We start from the raw sequence: 13,814 nt of genomic DNA on the forward strand, positions 1-13,814 counted from the left end.
AGAATTGATTTTTTGATCGTTAGGAGAAAAGTGAGGATTACCTGTGAGAGAAGAAGTTAAACTTTACAGCTGGAATAGTGAAATAACGATAAAAAGATCAATTTTTTGAAGTGAAAAATCACTCCCAAATGACCCTCAATCAAACTTTTAAGTTTTAGCAAAAAATAATTATATCAAATAGACTATACGTTTACAGACAAGAACAAGATTGATCGACAAGTTATTGATCTGGCAAAATAGCATAATATTGACTAGTACTAGATTTGTGCCTAATGCCCATTACTCTTTTTATAAGATAAGATCATTTATGTTGCTTTCGAAGTTGGATTTTTTGTTCATTGTTTTAGTGGATGAATAAAGGGTTTGTTTGGTAGTTATTATGTGAATTGATTTTTTGACTGTTAAAGAGAAATGTGAATCCCATCTATAAGAGAGAAGTAAAAAATGATGGCTGGTTTAGGAAAGTAACGATCAAAAAATGATTTTTTGGGATGGAAAATCAGAACCAAATATGCACAAAGTATTTCTTTCGGTAACGTGTTATATAAAAATTATCATATGACGAATGAAGTATATTTATTATTTGACAATCACATATTAACACATGACTGTAATTTCATTAAAATATTTTTGGGACCATGCCAAGAATCACATATTTAATTGTGCTTAAAAGCAACGTAAATTTTAGTTTTTTAGAAGCATCTATGATTCAATTTATTCTCCAATTTCGTAAGATAATCGTTTAATTTCTTTGATATACCTTAAAGCAAAAGTCCTTTTTAATACAACAAACAACAAATTATAATTCAAAGATGAGTTTTGTTGGGGTGCCAAGGTATCGACCACTCATAACATGGGATGAGTGAGTAATTTTTTATACATGAGTAGTCGATAAATCAATTTAATCCTTTAAAGATACATAATCAACAAAGGACAAAACCTATCTGATATGTCTACTCACATAAATGTACAAATTTGATTGATCAATGAAGCTGCATATAATGTGACAACTTGTATTTCTTGACGTGATTCTCGTCATGAGTTTTTAAGTAGAGTGCACCTCTCAGCCAGCTTCTGCAATTCATGGATGATGCGTGTGTCCATGAAGTCAGAAAAGAGGCAGAGAAGAATACTAAAATGCATACACGTGCAAAAATTACTATCGACTTCAATCTAGTTTCAATTATATTGCATGTACAATCGGAGTTGATAACTTCGATTGGAAGGGGATCCACGATGAATAAAAAATCTTGGATCCCCTCATGTAGGTACGTTGTCAATCAGGATTGTCAACACTGATTGTACAACTAGAATAATTCATCCAGTTTAGCATCGAGTAGGAGATCCTATTGAATTCCATCAAGAACGTTAAAAAAAATAATTATAATAAACAATGTTTTAATGTTTGGAAGGAGGTAACTTTTGAAAAGTAATTTTCTTCCAAAAAAATTGAAAAGTCATTATAACACCCTAAATTCCAACAAGTAGCATAAGTGTCGCTATCAAAAAATAAACAAACCAAATTTCCACAATTATTAACCATTGCTGTCACCACCAAGCAAAACTAACCCATCAGCAAAATCGGGTTACGCAACCCACTAAAAGCCCAACTAAATGTCCGTAGCCCAATTTTCTGACGGCCCTTTTTTTTTTTTTTTCCAGAACACGTGTCCATCTGTCAAAGCCCGAAGAAAACGTGGACCAATAGAATTGAGTAAACAGATAGTATCTCGACCCGCCATCTCGTCCACGAATTTGATGCCCACCATTCTTGGCCGCCTGTCTTTTGATTTTGTATACACGTGGCAACACATCCGTGGCTCTTCTTTTTTTTTACAGTAAATGAATAAAATATTCCCAAAAAAAGTATTATCTTCCAGCAACTCGAAGCAAAAGGTTTCTCTCTCTGTCTCGTTCTCTCTAGAACATCCGAGATTTGTCTCCCCGAAGCCTCTGATTTAGGGTTTTTTGGTTGCTTTGTGAAGTGAACTCATCGTTTCCAGTTAACTGTTACGACTTTTCAGCTTTTTCTTATTTTCTGGTGAGTTTTTCGTCAAGGTTTTGTTGTACAGTATTGTTCTTCAAATGTGTTTTTTTTCCTTCCCGTTTGTTGTGTAGATTGATTGATTCATTTTCTGGATCAAGATTTGTTCGATTGTTGATAAACTGAAGAAAAGGAAACGATTAAATCCTGGAGATGAATTTTGTTAGTTGTATAATTAGATTTGCTTTTTCTGCGTTTAATTATACTTTGGGTCAGTTTTGTGGAACCTTTTCTACTATTATTAACTTTCCTGTGGAAAAGTTTTAGTTTTTTGGTATATTTTATCAAAAAATTTAGGTCGTAAACACTCTTTTTCAAGATTTAAAATTTGAAAGCCTGAGCTTGATTTAGTCTTTTGGTATAGTTGAGTTTTCCTCTATAATTGTTTTTTGTTTGTGTGTGTTTTTTCTTAGATATCCTTTGCTCTAACAAAAAATTTAGGTCGTAAACACTCTTTTTCAAGATTTAAAATTTGAAAGCCTGAGCTTGATTTAGTCTTTTGGTATAGTTGAGTTTTCCTCTATAATTGTTTTTTGTTTGTGTGTGTTTTTTCTTAGATATCCTTTGCTCTAAGAAGTTTGGTGTGATTGTTGTTTTTGTTGAATTGGCAAATGGAGGTGAATGAAAGATTCGATCCTAAACATGAAGAGAATAGCTTGCAGTTTGAGTGCAGGCTGAAGACTTGAAGGAATGTCAGACTTGTGCATGTACCAGGTGAGTTTTTTTTGGGATTACTTTCTTCTTTTATCTTTTTGATATCGCTCTGTTAAAATAAGACACCCCCCGCCCCAAAAAAAAAAAAAAAAAAAAAACCTCAAAAATTGTTCGGTGCATATTTGTATTTCAATAACAACAAATATAGATGAAAAAATAGCTGCATTGAGCATAAAAGAAGTATTATTGATACAACTAATAATATATGTGGTTCTATCTATTGCTTAGTTTGAGAGGGCTCATCCATTTGATTTTCTAGGAAGGATCGGTAGATTGCCATAAATATACCCTTTGCTCTGTTTCTTCTGTTGGAATAGGAGCAGGAGCTTGTAGTTTGTCTCCTTTTGTAATGCACATGTGATAGTCTTGGAGAATGTGCTAAATGGCAGAAAATGAATGTGAAATGTATATTGAAAGCATTTATGGCGCATATGATTCATGTTGGTTGCAGAATCTTATTCTCGAAACAAATATGCCACACGCTTGACTATTAGATGAGAATAAAGTGAACAATGACAGTGGATGCATAAAATTAATTAGATGTATTGCCTTATCCAAAAAAGAGTGTCTATTGTGCTACTATTTTGGTTAACTGTGTTCAAGGCAGTTATAGAGGGCGTTTGGTGGGGATTAAAATTAAATTTTTAGTAGATTGTGGTAAAAGTTTTTGAAATGTGTGGTTGACCCATAAAAGATGTGGTTAATATTGATTGTTAGACTTTGACTTAGACTAAAATAAGATTTTAATTCGTACCAAATGGGCTCATAGTTAAGAAATTATTTTATGTTGGGGGTTTCATATTGATCTTAGGATCAAATATTGAGCATTGATTGCGTCCATGTATTATTTACGTTATACTTTCATATTTCAATGCACCCACACTTAGTCTTTAAGGTGCAAGGCTGTCATAAGGGAGGATAGGAGGGACATTGAAAGGTAGTCTGAATGTTGCATGAATATGAAATAAAAGGCTACAGACAAAAAATTGTTCACATTGAATGTGGTAACCCCTCTAACATGACTTGACTATGATAAATATAGTGTAGAGTAGTTGTTCAGCCATGTGGTTGAAGTGAATAAAACTAATAGATAATATCATCAACTTATTTTGTTTTGCTACAGGCGGCTTTGAAAACATTTGCAAGGACAAAATTTTCTTTAAGCTAGTGCATCTGTTTGCAGAAACTTTCTTCCTGGATGGACACTAGGATACATATTGGACCCTCTTTCGAATGATCTTCCTTTTTTTTCTTTTTTTTTCCCTTCTGTTTTTGAGGGTGTAATTTGGACGAGATGTTTTGGGAACACATTGACAAGTTAGGACATTCTGAGGCTACATTATGAACATACAGTAGACATGCTTAAGAACACTTTGGAATCATAACATAAATATGAAAACTGAGAACTGTATTTTTCTTAGCAATCCAATTCAAACAATGAACCTATGCTAAGTTTTTCTTAATGGCTATTATTTTATCCAGGTTTAGCTTCTGCTCGAAGTTTTTCAATATAATTAGTAATGTCTCCTTGTCAAGAAACAATGATGGTTAGCAGTTTAGTTAGATATTTTGAGCACAACATGTACTCAGTTTTTAAAATTAGAAACTCTACTTGTAAAAAAATTGATTTAGTAGATGGCAACTATTGATACCCTTCTCAATGTGTTGTAATTATAAAGCATTTCGTTTGCCTGGACAGTAAACCAAGGCTATTTCTTACTTTTACAAAACTGATTCCAAAAATTCAGGTTCATCAGGCCTGAGCAAGCATTCCTGCATTTTTATGAAACCTGAAGGCCCTTTTCATAAGTATGCGTTTTCAATTCTTTTTCGCAAATGCTTTTTGCACCCTACTTAGACTTGGTCTACTAAACTTTCATGTTTTTCTTGTGAACACATCATCATCAACTATGCGTTTTAGTGCAAAAATTCATGTTCCTTAAGGTACTTGAAATAGAACAATTGATGAATATTGCTTTTCTAAATACTATATTTTTATGTAGTCTGCTTAAAACAATTGGATGATCTTACCTTTAAACTTAGCTGTTTATAATAGTATTTATGCCTGAGAAAATGTGATGCAGCGGCAGATTATTTATCTTCTCTGGAAAAATGCTATATACCTGCTATTTTCTCCATTTTTACTGTTGCTTTCTGTCCTGTATTTTGGTAAGGCACCTTTTCCTAGTAAGTCCGTTACTGCCTCTGTAGTCTTGCGAAGAAACTTGAATTTTAATAACTTGGCCTACTCATTTATGATACAGAGAAAAAGGCAAACCATAAATATCCTGTAATATGAAATGCGGTATAAATAGAGTGCAAGAGATGCTCCAAGTTCCATTATCATCATGCTGGGTAGAAAATATTCTACATATCTTAGTTATAAAAGGATCATACAAATTACATGTACATGTTTGATTTCAATTCTTCTGTTTCAGGTTTGAGTTTCTTGTCGTACCTTTCAAAAAAAAAATTTTTTTTTTTTTTTTCCTGTTCTTGCTCAAATGAATATTTCTCCACAATTACGTTTTTCATTTTTTCTTTAAAAAAAAAAAAAAAAAAAAAAAAAAAAAAGAGGTTTCTTGGGATTATAGTGATGATTTCACTTTTTTTCTATTATTATTTTATATCTTTACTTAGTGCATAATTGTACTCTGGAACTGTATTAGTGGTTGATGTCTAGTTTCCAATTCACTGATGTTATAATCAAATATTATTGATTTATTTTAATGAAGTATTCTCTGCAGTTAGCAGCTAAAATTCTGTAACTGCTGTAACAGTTCGAAGATATAGTTTGGGATGAATATTTCCAGAGTGATGATCATATAGTGCCCCATCCTGGTGACAATCAGGCCAAAAAAATTTCCTTTCAGGGTGATAGCCGCAAGAAACCTCGCTGTGAAGGAACTGCTATTTCAAGAAGTTATGGAGATAAATCGGCTGCTAAACATGTAGGTCAGGAGAAAGATCAAGAAGAACTTTCAACTTCGATTAGCAGGAGGAGCACTATGTTAGAGAAGGGTTCATGGTCTCGGACACCACATGGAGCATTCCTTTCTCCAACTGTTCGTGACACAATCAAAGAAGCTTCAAGTTTAGCATCTGATAATACCAGAATATCAAGTTATGGCTTCAACGGTAATAATATAGATTCCAATGGTAGTGAAGTTTGTGCAAATGATCCCATTCTCAATGACAAATGCACTGCAGTTGACAGCAACTCCTTTAGTTATCCGCTCGGTGGCATTTCTCAAACAGATGATGATCTCAATTTCTTTGACAAAAATCCTGAAGATGAAAATTCTAGCGATCTCTTACGTTATGATTGGACTGAAATAGGAAATTTTGAGGATATTGACAGGATGTTTAGGTAATTAGTGGTCTCCTATTCAGATTAAATATTACATCATTCTCATTGCATAACTTGTTTCTCATGATTACATCTCGTTCTCCAGGAGTTGTGATTCAACATTTGGACTTGGATTGGATAAAGAAGATGAATTAGGTTGGTTTTCATCAGATGGTGCTACAGGAGGATCTGGAGATATGCTGGAGTCAGATTTTAAGTTTTCCTGTCCCGAGTCAAAAGCAATGGAAAATATTTTAGAAATGGTAGATGGAAGCTCTTCTACTAATAATACTACATCCATTTGTGATGAATCTGTTTCTCATATGCCCTTTTTGAATGGATCCACTAGATCTAACAGAAAAGATGAGATAGAACAGGTCAGTGAGTGCTACTAGAATTTGACTCCGTGCTTCTTTTCTTTTTAGATATATAGCTTTTTTCTGGAACCATAATTCACCAGTGCAAGGCAAACTTTTGTTTTTTCACTTTTGCAGGAAATAGGACAAAATGGTGAAATTCAACACAAGATTTCAACTAATAACTGCTACAAAACTGGCAGCAACGGAACGGTATGCACAAAACTCGATGAATTAGTCTTTTTAGGGCAAATTATTTTCCTTCGATGTTCTTACTTACGATATGTGACTATAAAATAGGTACAGAAAAATTCATCATTTTCTGGTCAAAGGAATATTTTTACCCAATTGGAATTTAGATAACGGGGCCAATTATGTTTCTTCAATGTTCTTACGATATGTGACTATAAAATAGGAATAGAAAAATTCGTCATTTTCTGGTGGAAGGAATTGTTTTACCCAAGTAGAATTTAGGAACGGTTTGGCTGAGTATATTGAATCTTTATTAGTCTCCAAAATTTCTATATGTGGTACTGTTGGAAGATAGTCTAATGAACACTGACAATAAAATAAGTTGAATGCATTATACTTCGCAGGTCAATGAGCATAAAAGGCAGTCAAAGCAACAAAACCAGTCTCAGAGGAAAAGAAGAGAACAGTACCCTGGAAATGGTTGTTTTAATTATGTTAGCAATCTGCCAAGTGAAGTTGGGCATCTTCCTTTGGGGTCTACATCTCATGAAGCTTTCCAATCTATGGCTATTCAACATCCACAGAAGGCTCTGGTTCCTGAATCCCGTGATTACCTACGGAATGCTTTTCCTCATGTGCATTCAAATAGCAGTAGTTTATCAGATAAAACTTCGGTTCATACAAACGACTTGGCATTCCATTCACCGAGGGAGCCATCCTATGCATCTAGTCAAGTGCAATTTGTGGAGAATTCTGGTGATCCTTCGTTTCAGGTGGCTACTATGGTGGGCAGTGAAAAAAGAGAGAAGCTAGATAATCATCAAGGTAGCCAGTCCTCCATACTTGATCCTGTTTCAATAGAAAAGAAAGATCACTGCTCTGGAGGTAAATTTGAAAATTACAGTGATGTTGATGGAGCCAGCATGGTGATTCCAGCAGAACTATGCTCATCAGATATGCAAGAGAATTCATCCATGAATTCATCTTTGGATGATATTTCAATTGAAGCAGCTAGTTTCCAACAGCTTCAGCTTGTCATGGAACAGGTAAGACGTCCTTTCCAAAAAAATTATCATTTGCTTTGTCACTAAAAAGTAATTTTTTTGATGATGTCACCTGCTCCCAGGAGGTTTGATCTATTCATATACATTTCACTGTGAGCTATCATTGGTGGAGAGAAGTTTTATAATTGTGAAGCACTTAGAAATGAATGAACCAATAATTGGTAGTGAGATTCTGACATAATTTAAGTTTCTGCTTTAATATTTAGTATTGTGATCTGAAGGTTTGATTTTTAGAATGTTATGATTCTGCGGAGTGCCTTTAATTATATCCTTTCCTATATTGACGCTAGATACGTGTGTGTGTGGTGCTAAGATCCTAGACAATACGCTGTACTAAAAGTCTGATCATGCGTATCTGCTAAGCATATGTTTAGCAAATTTAGTCAAAATATGAACAATTTTCGTAGAGCATGCCCTCAAACAGAGGTTGGACTTTCTGCAAATAAAGAAATTGAACATGCCCTGAATGTACACCTTGTCCTCGATTTTTGTGTTCACGCATAGTGGGTCACTTAAACGTAGCAAGGAATAAATGAATAGAATTTTATAATATTCTAACATCTTACATGTCCTGAATCAATTATACAGTGTTCGCAGTATGTTTCATATTCAACTTCAAACTGATAATGGTTAATATCTTCTTGGTTTAGTTGGACATGAGGACGAAATTATGCATACGGGATGGTTTATATCGTTTGGCTAGGAATGCTGAACAAAGACATAACCATCCAAACCCAAATGGTGGCTGCAAAGATGAGGGAGATGCCAGTGGAGCATTCATGGCAGCAAGATCAAACAAGTATGGTTTATCTTGATTTCTGAATCACAGAGTCACGTCTGTAATAGTTTTACACACTGCACAAGTTCTAGTCGAAACATGTAACTGATTTTCTCTTAGGGATTTTTTTGATATAGTGACGTCTTCTGATATCTTCTGATGATTTGTCATCAGGTTCACTGGATATATGGATATGGAAACTGACACAAATCCTGTAGATCGCTCTATTGCCCACTTATTGTTTCACAGGTCCTCAGACTCTGCTTCTACGCCTGTCAACGACTCGTCTGCTTTCAGGTCACCTAGCATGGTATATTTTCAATGCATGTCATCTTCTCATATGATTATTTCCCAGCAGTTTCCTAAAGACGTCTTATGGTGTGTTTGGTAATAATGAGGATTGAACTGCAGTAAATGGTAAAAGGGAAGAAAATGAAGCTAAAATGTCGTGTGTTATATGCAAATTACTGTGATGTAATGTGTTCCAAACGTGCATATATTGGCTTCTAAAATGATGTATTCTGTTCTGAACAGGTTCATGGACCTTCCACTAGTATGCCCATAATGGATGAGAAATCGATCAACAATGAAGCAACTGCTGCTGATACAATGAAAATTGTTACTTGATTGCGGACATTAAGAATCGAGTAGTGTCTAGCTTGGGCAAAGTTCATTCTCTGTACCATCGTGAACACAAACGCATACCAGTTGCCTCGAGTTTAGATGCCAAATTTGTTTCATATTTATGATGATGTAAATTTGAGTTTTTGGTTTATGACCTACCTCGTGGTGCTCAACCTTGTATGGCTTTTTCATGATATGCAGTTTTTGACTTTTCACATTTTACTGCAGTTCAAACCCTTGGTGGATGTTTATTTTGGTATATGTTTATCAAAATAATCATGCTGTTTGTACATTCTTTTTGACATTGTTCTATGGGACAACATATGATTTGACAGTTTTTAAAAAAGCACACTTTTTGCGTTGTGTTACAATGATAAGGTTTCAATCCAAATTTTAAATCCAAACAACAAGTGTCATGCAGTGATTGGAGAGTTGGAAGAAAAAAAGAAAAACAAGGCAGCAGGTGCTGTCATGTAGGGTCTGGACGAATCCCGGTTTTTAACCGTGTCCGAGCAGCTTTTTCCTTTTGACCAACACACTTTGAATTTCAATGGATGTACACTGAACATTACTCTTATTACCTCTTGATTTTAAAAATTACTGTTTAATGTGCAGTAATAATTATAATCAGACATTGAGCCCGTGTTTGAGACCTATTTTTTTTTTGGAAGAATGAATTTTTAAATAGTGTATTGATGAAAAATGTGTGGTTAAAAAATAAGAAAAAATTTTGAATTTGCGTATAATATTATTTTATTAAAAATGTGTGGTTGAAATAATGTAAAAACACTGTTAAAAAATGTATTTTTTCAAAAGAATGGGACTCAAACAAGGACTGAATATATGCTTCAAATAAAACTAGAACGTCCCTAAATAAATTCATATTTCTAAGCCAAATATGTGTTTAACGTGCAGTAATAATTATAATAAGACATTGAATATATGCTTCAAATAAAACTAGAATGTCACTGAATTAAATCCATATTTCTAAGCCAAAAATAACCTGAGAAAATGAGTGTAGAATTTATCAATTTCTTGCGTCTGATCCTTGGAGAAGAAAAGGGTGTTTAAAAAGTGTGCATAAACTCTGCCATTTTCAAAATTCAGTGGGGAAAAAAAGAGTAAGGTATTAGTTTTGATTTTGGCTAAAGAACAAGAAGTAACCATCCAAATTCAAATTAATAAATATGTTCTGCTCACAGTGAGAAGTCTTATATTGCTTACTTGGAAAGAATAGTACTTACGGCTCTCACATTTCGATAAAATCATAAGTAAGATTCTTCTGCCATATCAGCAAGTAGAAAGTTATATCTTACCCACTATGGACGGGGCAGGAAACAATTCCGTTCAAATTAAGCCCTAAATATTATCCAATTTCTAAACCAAACTCCCACATATATGCTGGTGTTAAAGATGCCATACATAAGTTGGATAAAAAACGAACACGAACAAGCAGCAGCAAATAGTATGAAGGATGATCTCATGTTTCTTGATGAAGCAATTTTACATAATTGTCGTGCCATAGTAGCAGCCCCCTAGATTCCTCTTCTAGTCGAACTGTTGTCGGAGTTGCATTTCTGTCTCACTTTTCCAAGTAGCGTGTGAGGATTGACCCTTCATCCTCTTACTCTTTTCCTTATCCTTAATAGTTGATTCCTTTTTCTTGACAGGCTCTTCTGTGTCTGTGGGAGGGCGATCACCACATACAGGGCAGACTATTCCTCTTGTATGAGAGTATGTTTTCGGTATTCCACACCTCACACACATCCTACAAGCAAAGTATATATAATCACACAGCACATTTTACCCATGTCCTTCGTGGGATGAAGTCTGGGAGGGAAACTAAAGTATTCTCTATCACAAGGGATGCTGCAATACACACCTGAGTAGTTCTGCCGCATCTTCTAAATTTGGGTCGCCAGCAGTTGCCACGCGCTTTACACCTTGTGAATTTCCCACAGAACCATTATTTTGACTCTGGGGAATGTTGCTTCCAGCATCGCTTCTCACTCTCTCGTGGATTCCTACTAAATGAGCTTTAGACTCCACTACAGCCCCTATGTAAGGCCAACAGCAGATTCAAGAAGTATGAAATTGAGAAAAATGCATCGTACTCCATCCAGTACAATGTAGCAGGAGGAAAAATAGAAAGCAAAAACAATGAAAAACATCCATGAAAACCAAACATGCTCTCTTGTTAATCAGAATAGCATCACCCAAAATTTGCCAATACTACAAGACATGCCGCTCTACCTTATCTCATCCACATATTAAAGAAGGCAAGATGCTCCCATACCAAAATCTAATTGACCCAAAAAATAAATGGCTTAATCTGCTGGATTGAGAAATAAATTGTTCCATTCTCTTTCACGAAAAAAAAAAAAATAAAGAAAAGAAAAAAAAGAAAGAAAATAGGCTATCATGACAGGAGCATTTACAAATTTGTTTCATCTGTATTTCTCATTTTCTTACTCCTTAGACATAGGCATGAAAATACAAGACAATATGGAATATATTCTACAAACTGAGCAGTCTCATGAACAAGAGAAAAAAAATTTGGGGAATAATTTCGGTTGTGGATTTGGGCCGAATAGAGCAAAAGATGAGGGAATTAAGGGTCCCCTTCTCTATTGGGTGCCATCCTGTCACTGAAACCAGACCGACTAAATCTCCAGTGAGGAGAATCTGATCCGTAGCATTATTTTAACAACTATTTGGCATGATTTATCCAATGTAGCGATTGGTGAACTTATTTAACTCTGTAACTCTGATATGTCAAAGCTTTGCACCTAACATCTTGGTTGTAAAGTAAAAGATAAATCGAAATGCATCATAGGGCAGAAGCTTGAATATGGTCATGGTTTCTGTTAAATACAACAGAGATAAAGAAAGTATTATCCAATCACATTACATTAGAAGCTCAATACACAACAGTAAAGACACAGATCTGATCAAAAAAATAATTTTCCATTCCATCCTTGGTATACTTCCCAGCTTTCCAAGTTCTTGATCCCAAGTTCAGTTTTAAACCCTTCCCAATCCAACCTCTTTGCCATTCACTCTATTCGACATAATCAATAAATTTATAACCAAATTTTAACGTTCCTCTCCAGTCTTCAATATCTGTCCAAAAGTCACCTAAAAATATCAAAATTTTTCTTCTTTTTTTGGGTTAATGGACTGCCCAAACTTTTTACTTGCTTCCAATTATTAATCCAAAATATTCACAAAAAATTCAATTCCCTCAACGTTCAAATCATTTGCCTAAGCAGTTCTAGACAGAAAGACATTGTTTTCTTATTCTTTTAGGATTTGAGCTACTGATTAATGGAAACACTTGAGTATTCTATTGAAAGATGGACATTAAGTTTTAAGCACGCATAGCCATTAAAAAGGATTAAAAGTTTATACATATTTGAAAACCAAAAGGAAATTACCGGCAGGTAAATCTTTTTTATCTCTACGGTTTCTCCGGACACCATGCCGCCAACGCCGCCCATCGTCCTCCCCTTTCGCCGCTTCTTCCTGGACATGATTGTTCAGAAACCTAGGAGGCCCTACAACCTGCAAAAAGATTTCCCACAAAAAATTAATAAAATTAAGCAAATCCCCACCAAAAGAAAAATAATAAATAACATAACTAGCTCATAATTTCTGGTATTTACTTCAGAGAATGCATCAAAAGCAGATGGGAGGGTAGAAGAGGGGGGTGGATTTGGATCGAACAAGGGTTTGTACGAAGGGTTCTTTAAAACGGCGCAGTTCTCTTCATCGTCCGAGGAGTTTTGATATTGTGGGTCTCCTAGTTCTCCGTTTCCTCCTTCCTCCTCCTCAGCCGAGGAGTAGCTTTGCAGCAGGGACAAGCTCATTTTTCCGATCCAAGATTCAACCTCAGTTCACAGAATTACCTGCTATCGGATAATGTAGAAGAAAGACGAAACTTGAATCATAGCCGTTGGATGCATACAAACCTAAACTTATTTGGCCCCGATTGACGAACTATTATTTAAAATATATATTTTTTTTAGTACTCATTTTTAACCACTTAATAAATTATTTTGCACTTAAATATAAAATTTCTCTATTTTTAAATCACACATTCTTCAAAAAATCACTAATCAAAACTTTTTTTTTTTTTTTCAAATAATGGTTGTGAAGCGTGGACATAGTCCCATTTGATTTAGTTAATAATCAATTTCTTAGTAAATTTGGATAAAAATTAATGAAATGTGTATTTAAAAGTTGTGGTAAAATAAATTGTTGACTAAAACATAATTTTTTATGAATTTTTTTAAACCAAACCAAATAGGGGCTTAAATGAATACGAAACAAATTGTGAAATTTTAAATAACACATCACACTTTCAAGTTTAAAGTATTAACAAATATCGCTATCTCAATTTGTGCCCTTGTTTGAGCCCCATTTTGGGAGAAAATTTTATTTTTGGTATATTGATGGGAAATATGTGATTAAAGAATAAAGAAAAATTTTATGTTTACGTATAATATTATTTTATTGAAGAATGTGTGATTAAAATAATATCAAAATACTGTTTAAAAATGATTTTTTTTTTTTTTAATTTAAGAATGGAGCTCAAACAAAAGTTGTATGAGTCGTCGTGTGGAAAAACAAAGACCTACTTCTATCGTGAATAGTACTGTGACAAAGGGTTGTCAATTTATAACATAACTCA

At 34.3% G+C, this 13,814-nt stretch overlaps 2 protein-coding genes across 7 annotated transcripts; one reads left to right on the top strand and one right to left on the bottom strand.

Annotated features, from left to right (window-relative positions):
- The first annotated feature begins 1,857 nt into the window (after positions 1-1,857).
- On the top strand, positions 1,858-9,458 carry LOC111381720 (protein LNK1-like). 6 transcript variants are annotated; one of them, XM_023005547.1, is made up of 10 exons: positions 1,859-2,041; positions 2,662-2,758; positions 5,539-5,896; positions 5,969-6,128; positions 6,214-6,484; positions 6,602-6,676; positions 7,060-7,701; positions 8,370-8,518; positions 8,672-8,807; positions 9,032-9,458. In XM_023005547.1, exons 2-10 carry the CDS (start codon positions 2,735-2,737, stop codon positions 9,122-9,124), a joined length of 1,908 nt encoding a protein of 635 aa, XP_022861315.1. In that variant the 5' UTR covers positions 1,859-2,041; positions 2,662-2,734; the 3' UTR covers positions 9,125-9,458. The 6 variants fall into 6 exon arrangements, with proteins under 6 accessions (XP_022861301.1, XP_022861319.1, XP_022861315.1 ...); XM_023005562.1 differs by having other exon boundaries at positions 1,865-2,041; positions 2,602-2,758; positions 5,506-5,896; XM_023005533.1 differs by having other exon boundaries at positions 1,858-2,041; positions 5,539-6,128.
- Positions 9,459-10,281: 823 nt separating this feature from the next.
- Positions 10,282-13,115, bottom strand: LOC111381754. Its single transcript, XM_023005569.1, has 4 exons — positions 12,787-13,115; positions 12,559-12,685; positions 11,004-11,178; positions 10,282-10,889 (listed from the first exon to the last, which is right to left on the bottom strand). The coding sequence occupies exons 1-4, from the start codon at positions 12,988-12,990 to the stop codon at positions 10,670-10,672; spliced, it is 726 nt and encodes a 241-aa protein (XP_022861337.1). The 5' UTR covers positions 12,991-13,115; the 3' UTR covers positions 10,282-10,669.
- Positions 13,116-13,814: the final 699 nt, after the last annotated feature.

The sequence above is a fragment of the Olea europaea genome, chromosome 3, assembly GCF_002742605.1.
Source record: "Olea europaea var. sylvestris chromosome 3, O_europaea_v1, whole genome shotgun sequence".
In the NCBI taxonomy this organism is placed as follows: domain Eukaryota; kingdom Viridiplantae; phylum Streptophyta; class Magnoliopsida; order Lamiales; family Oleaceae; genus Olea; species Olea europaea.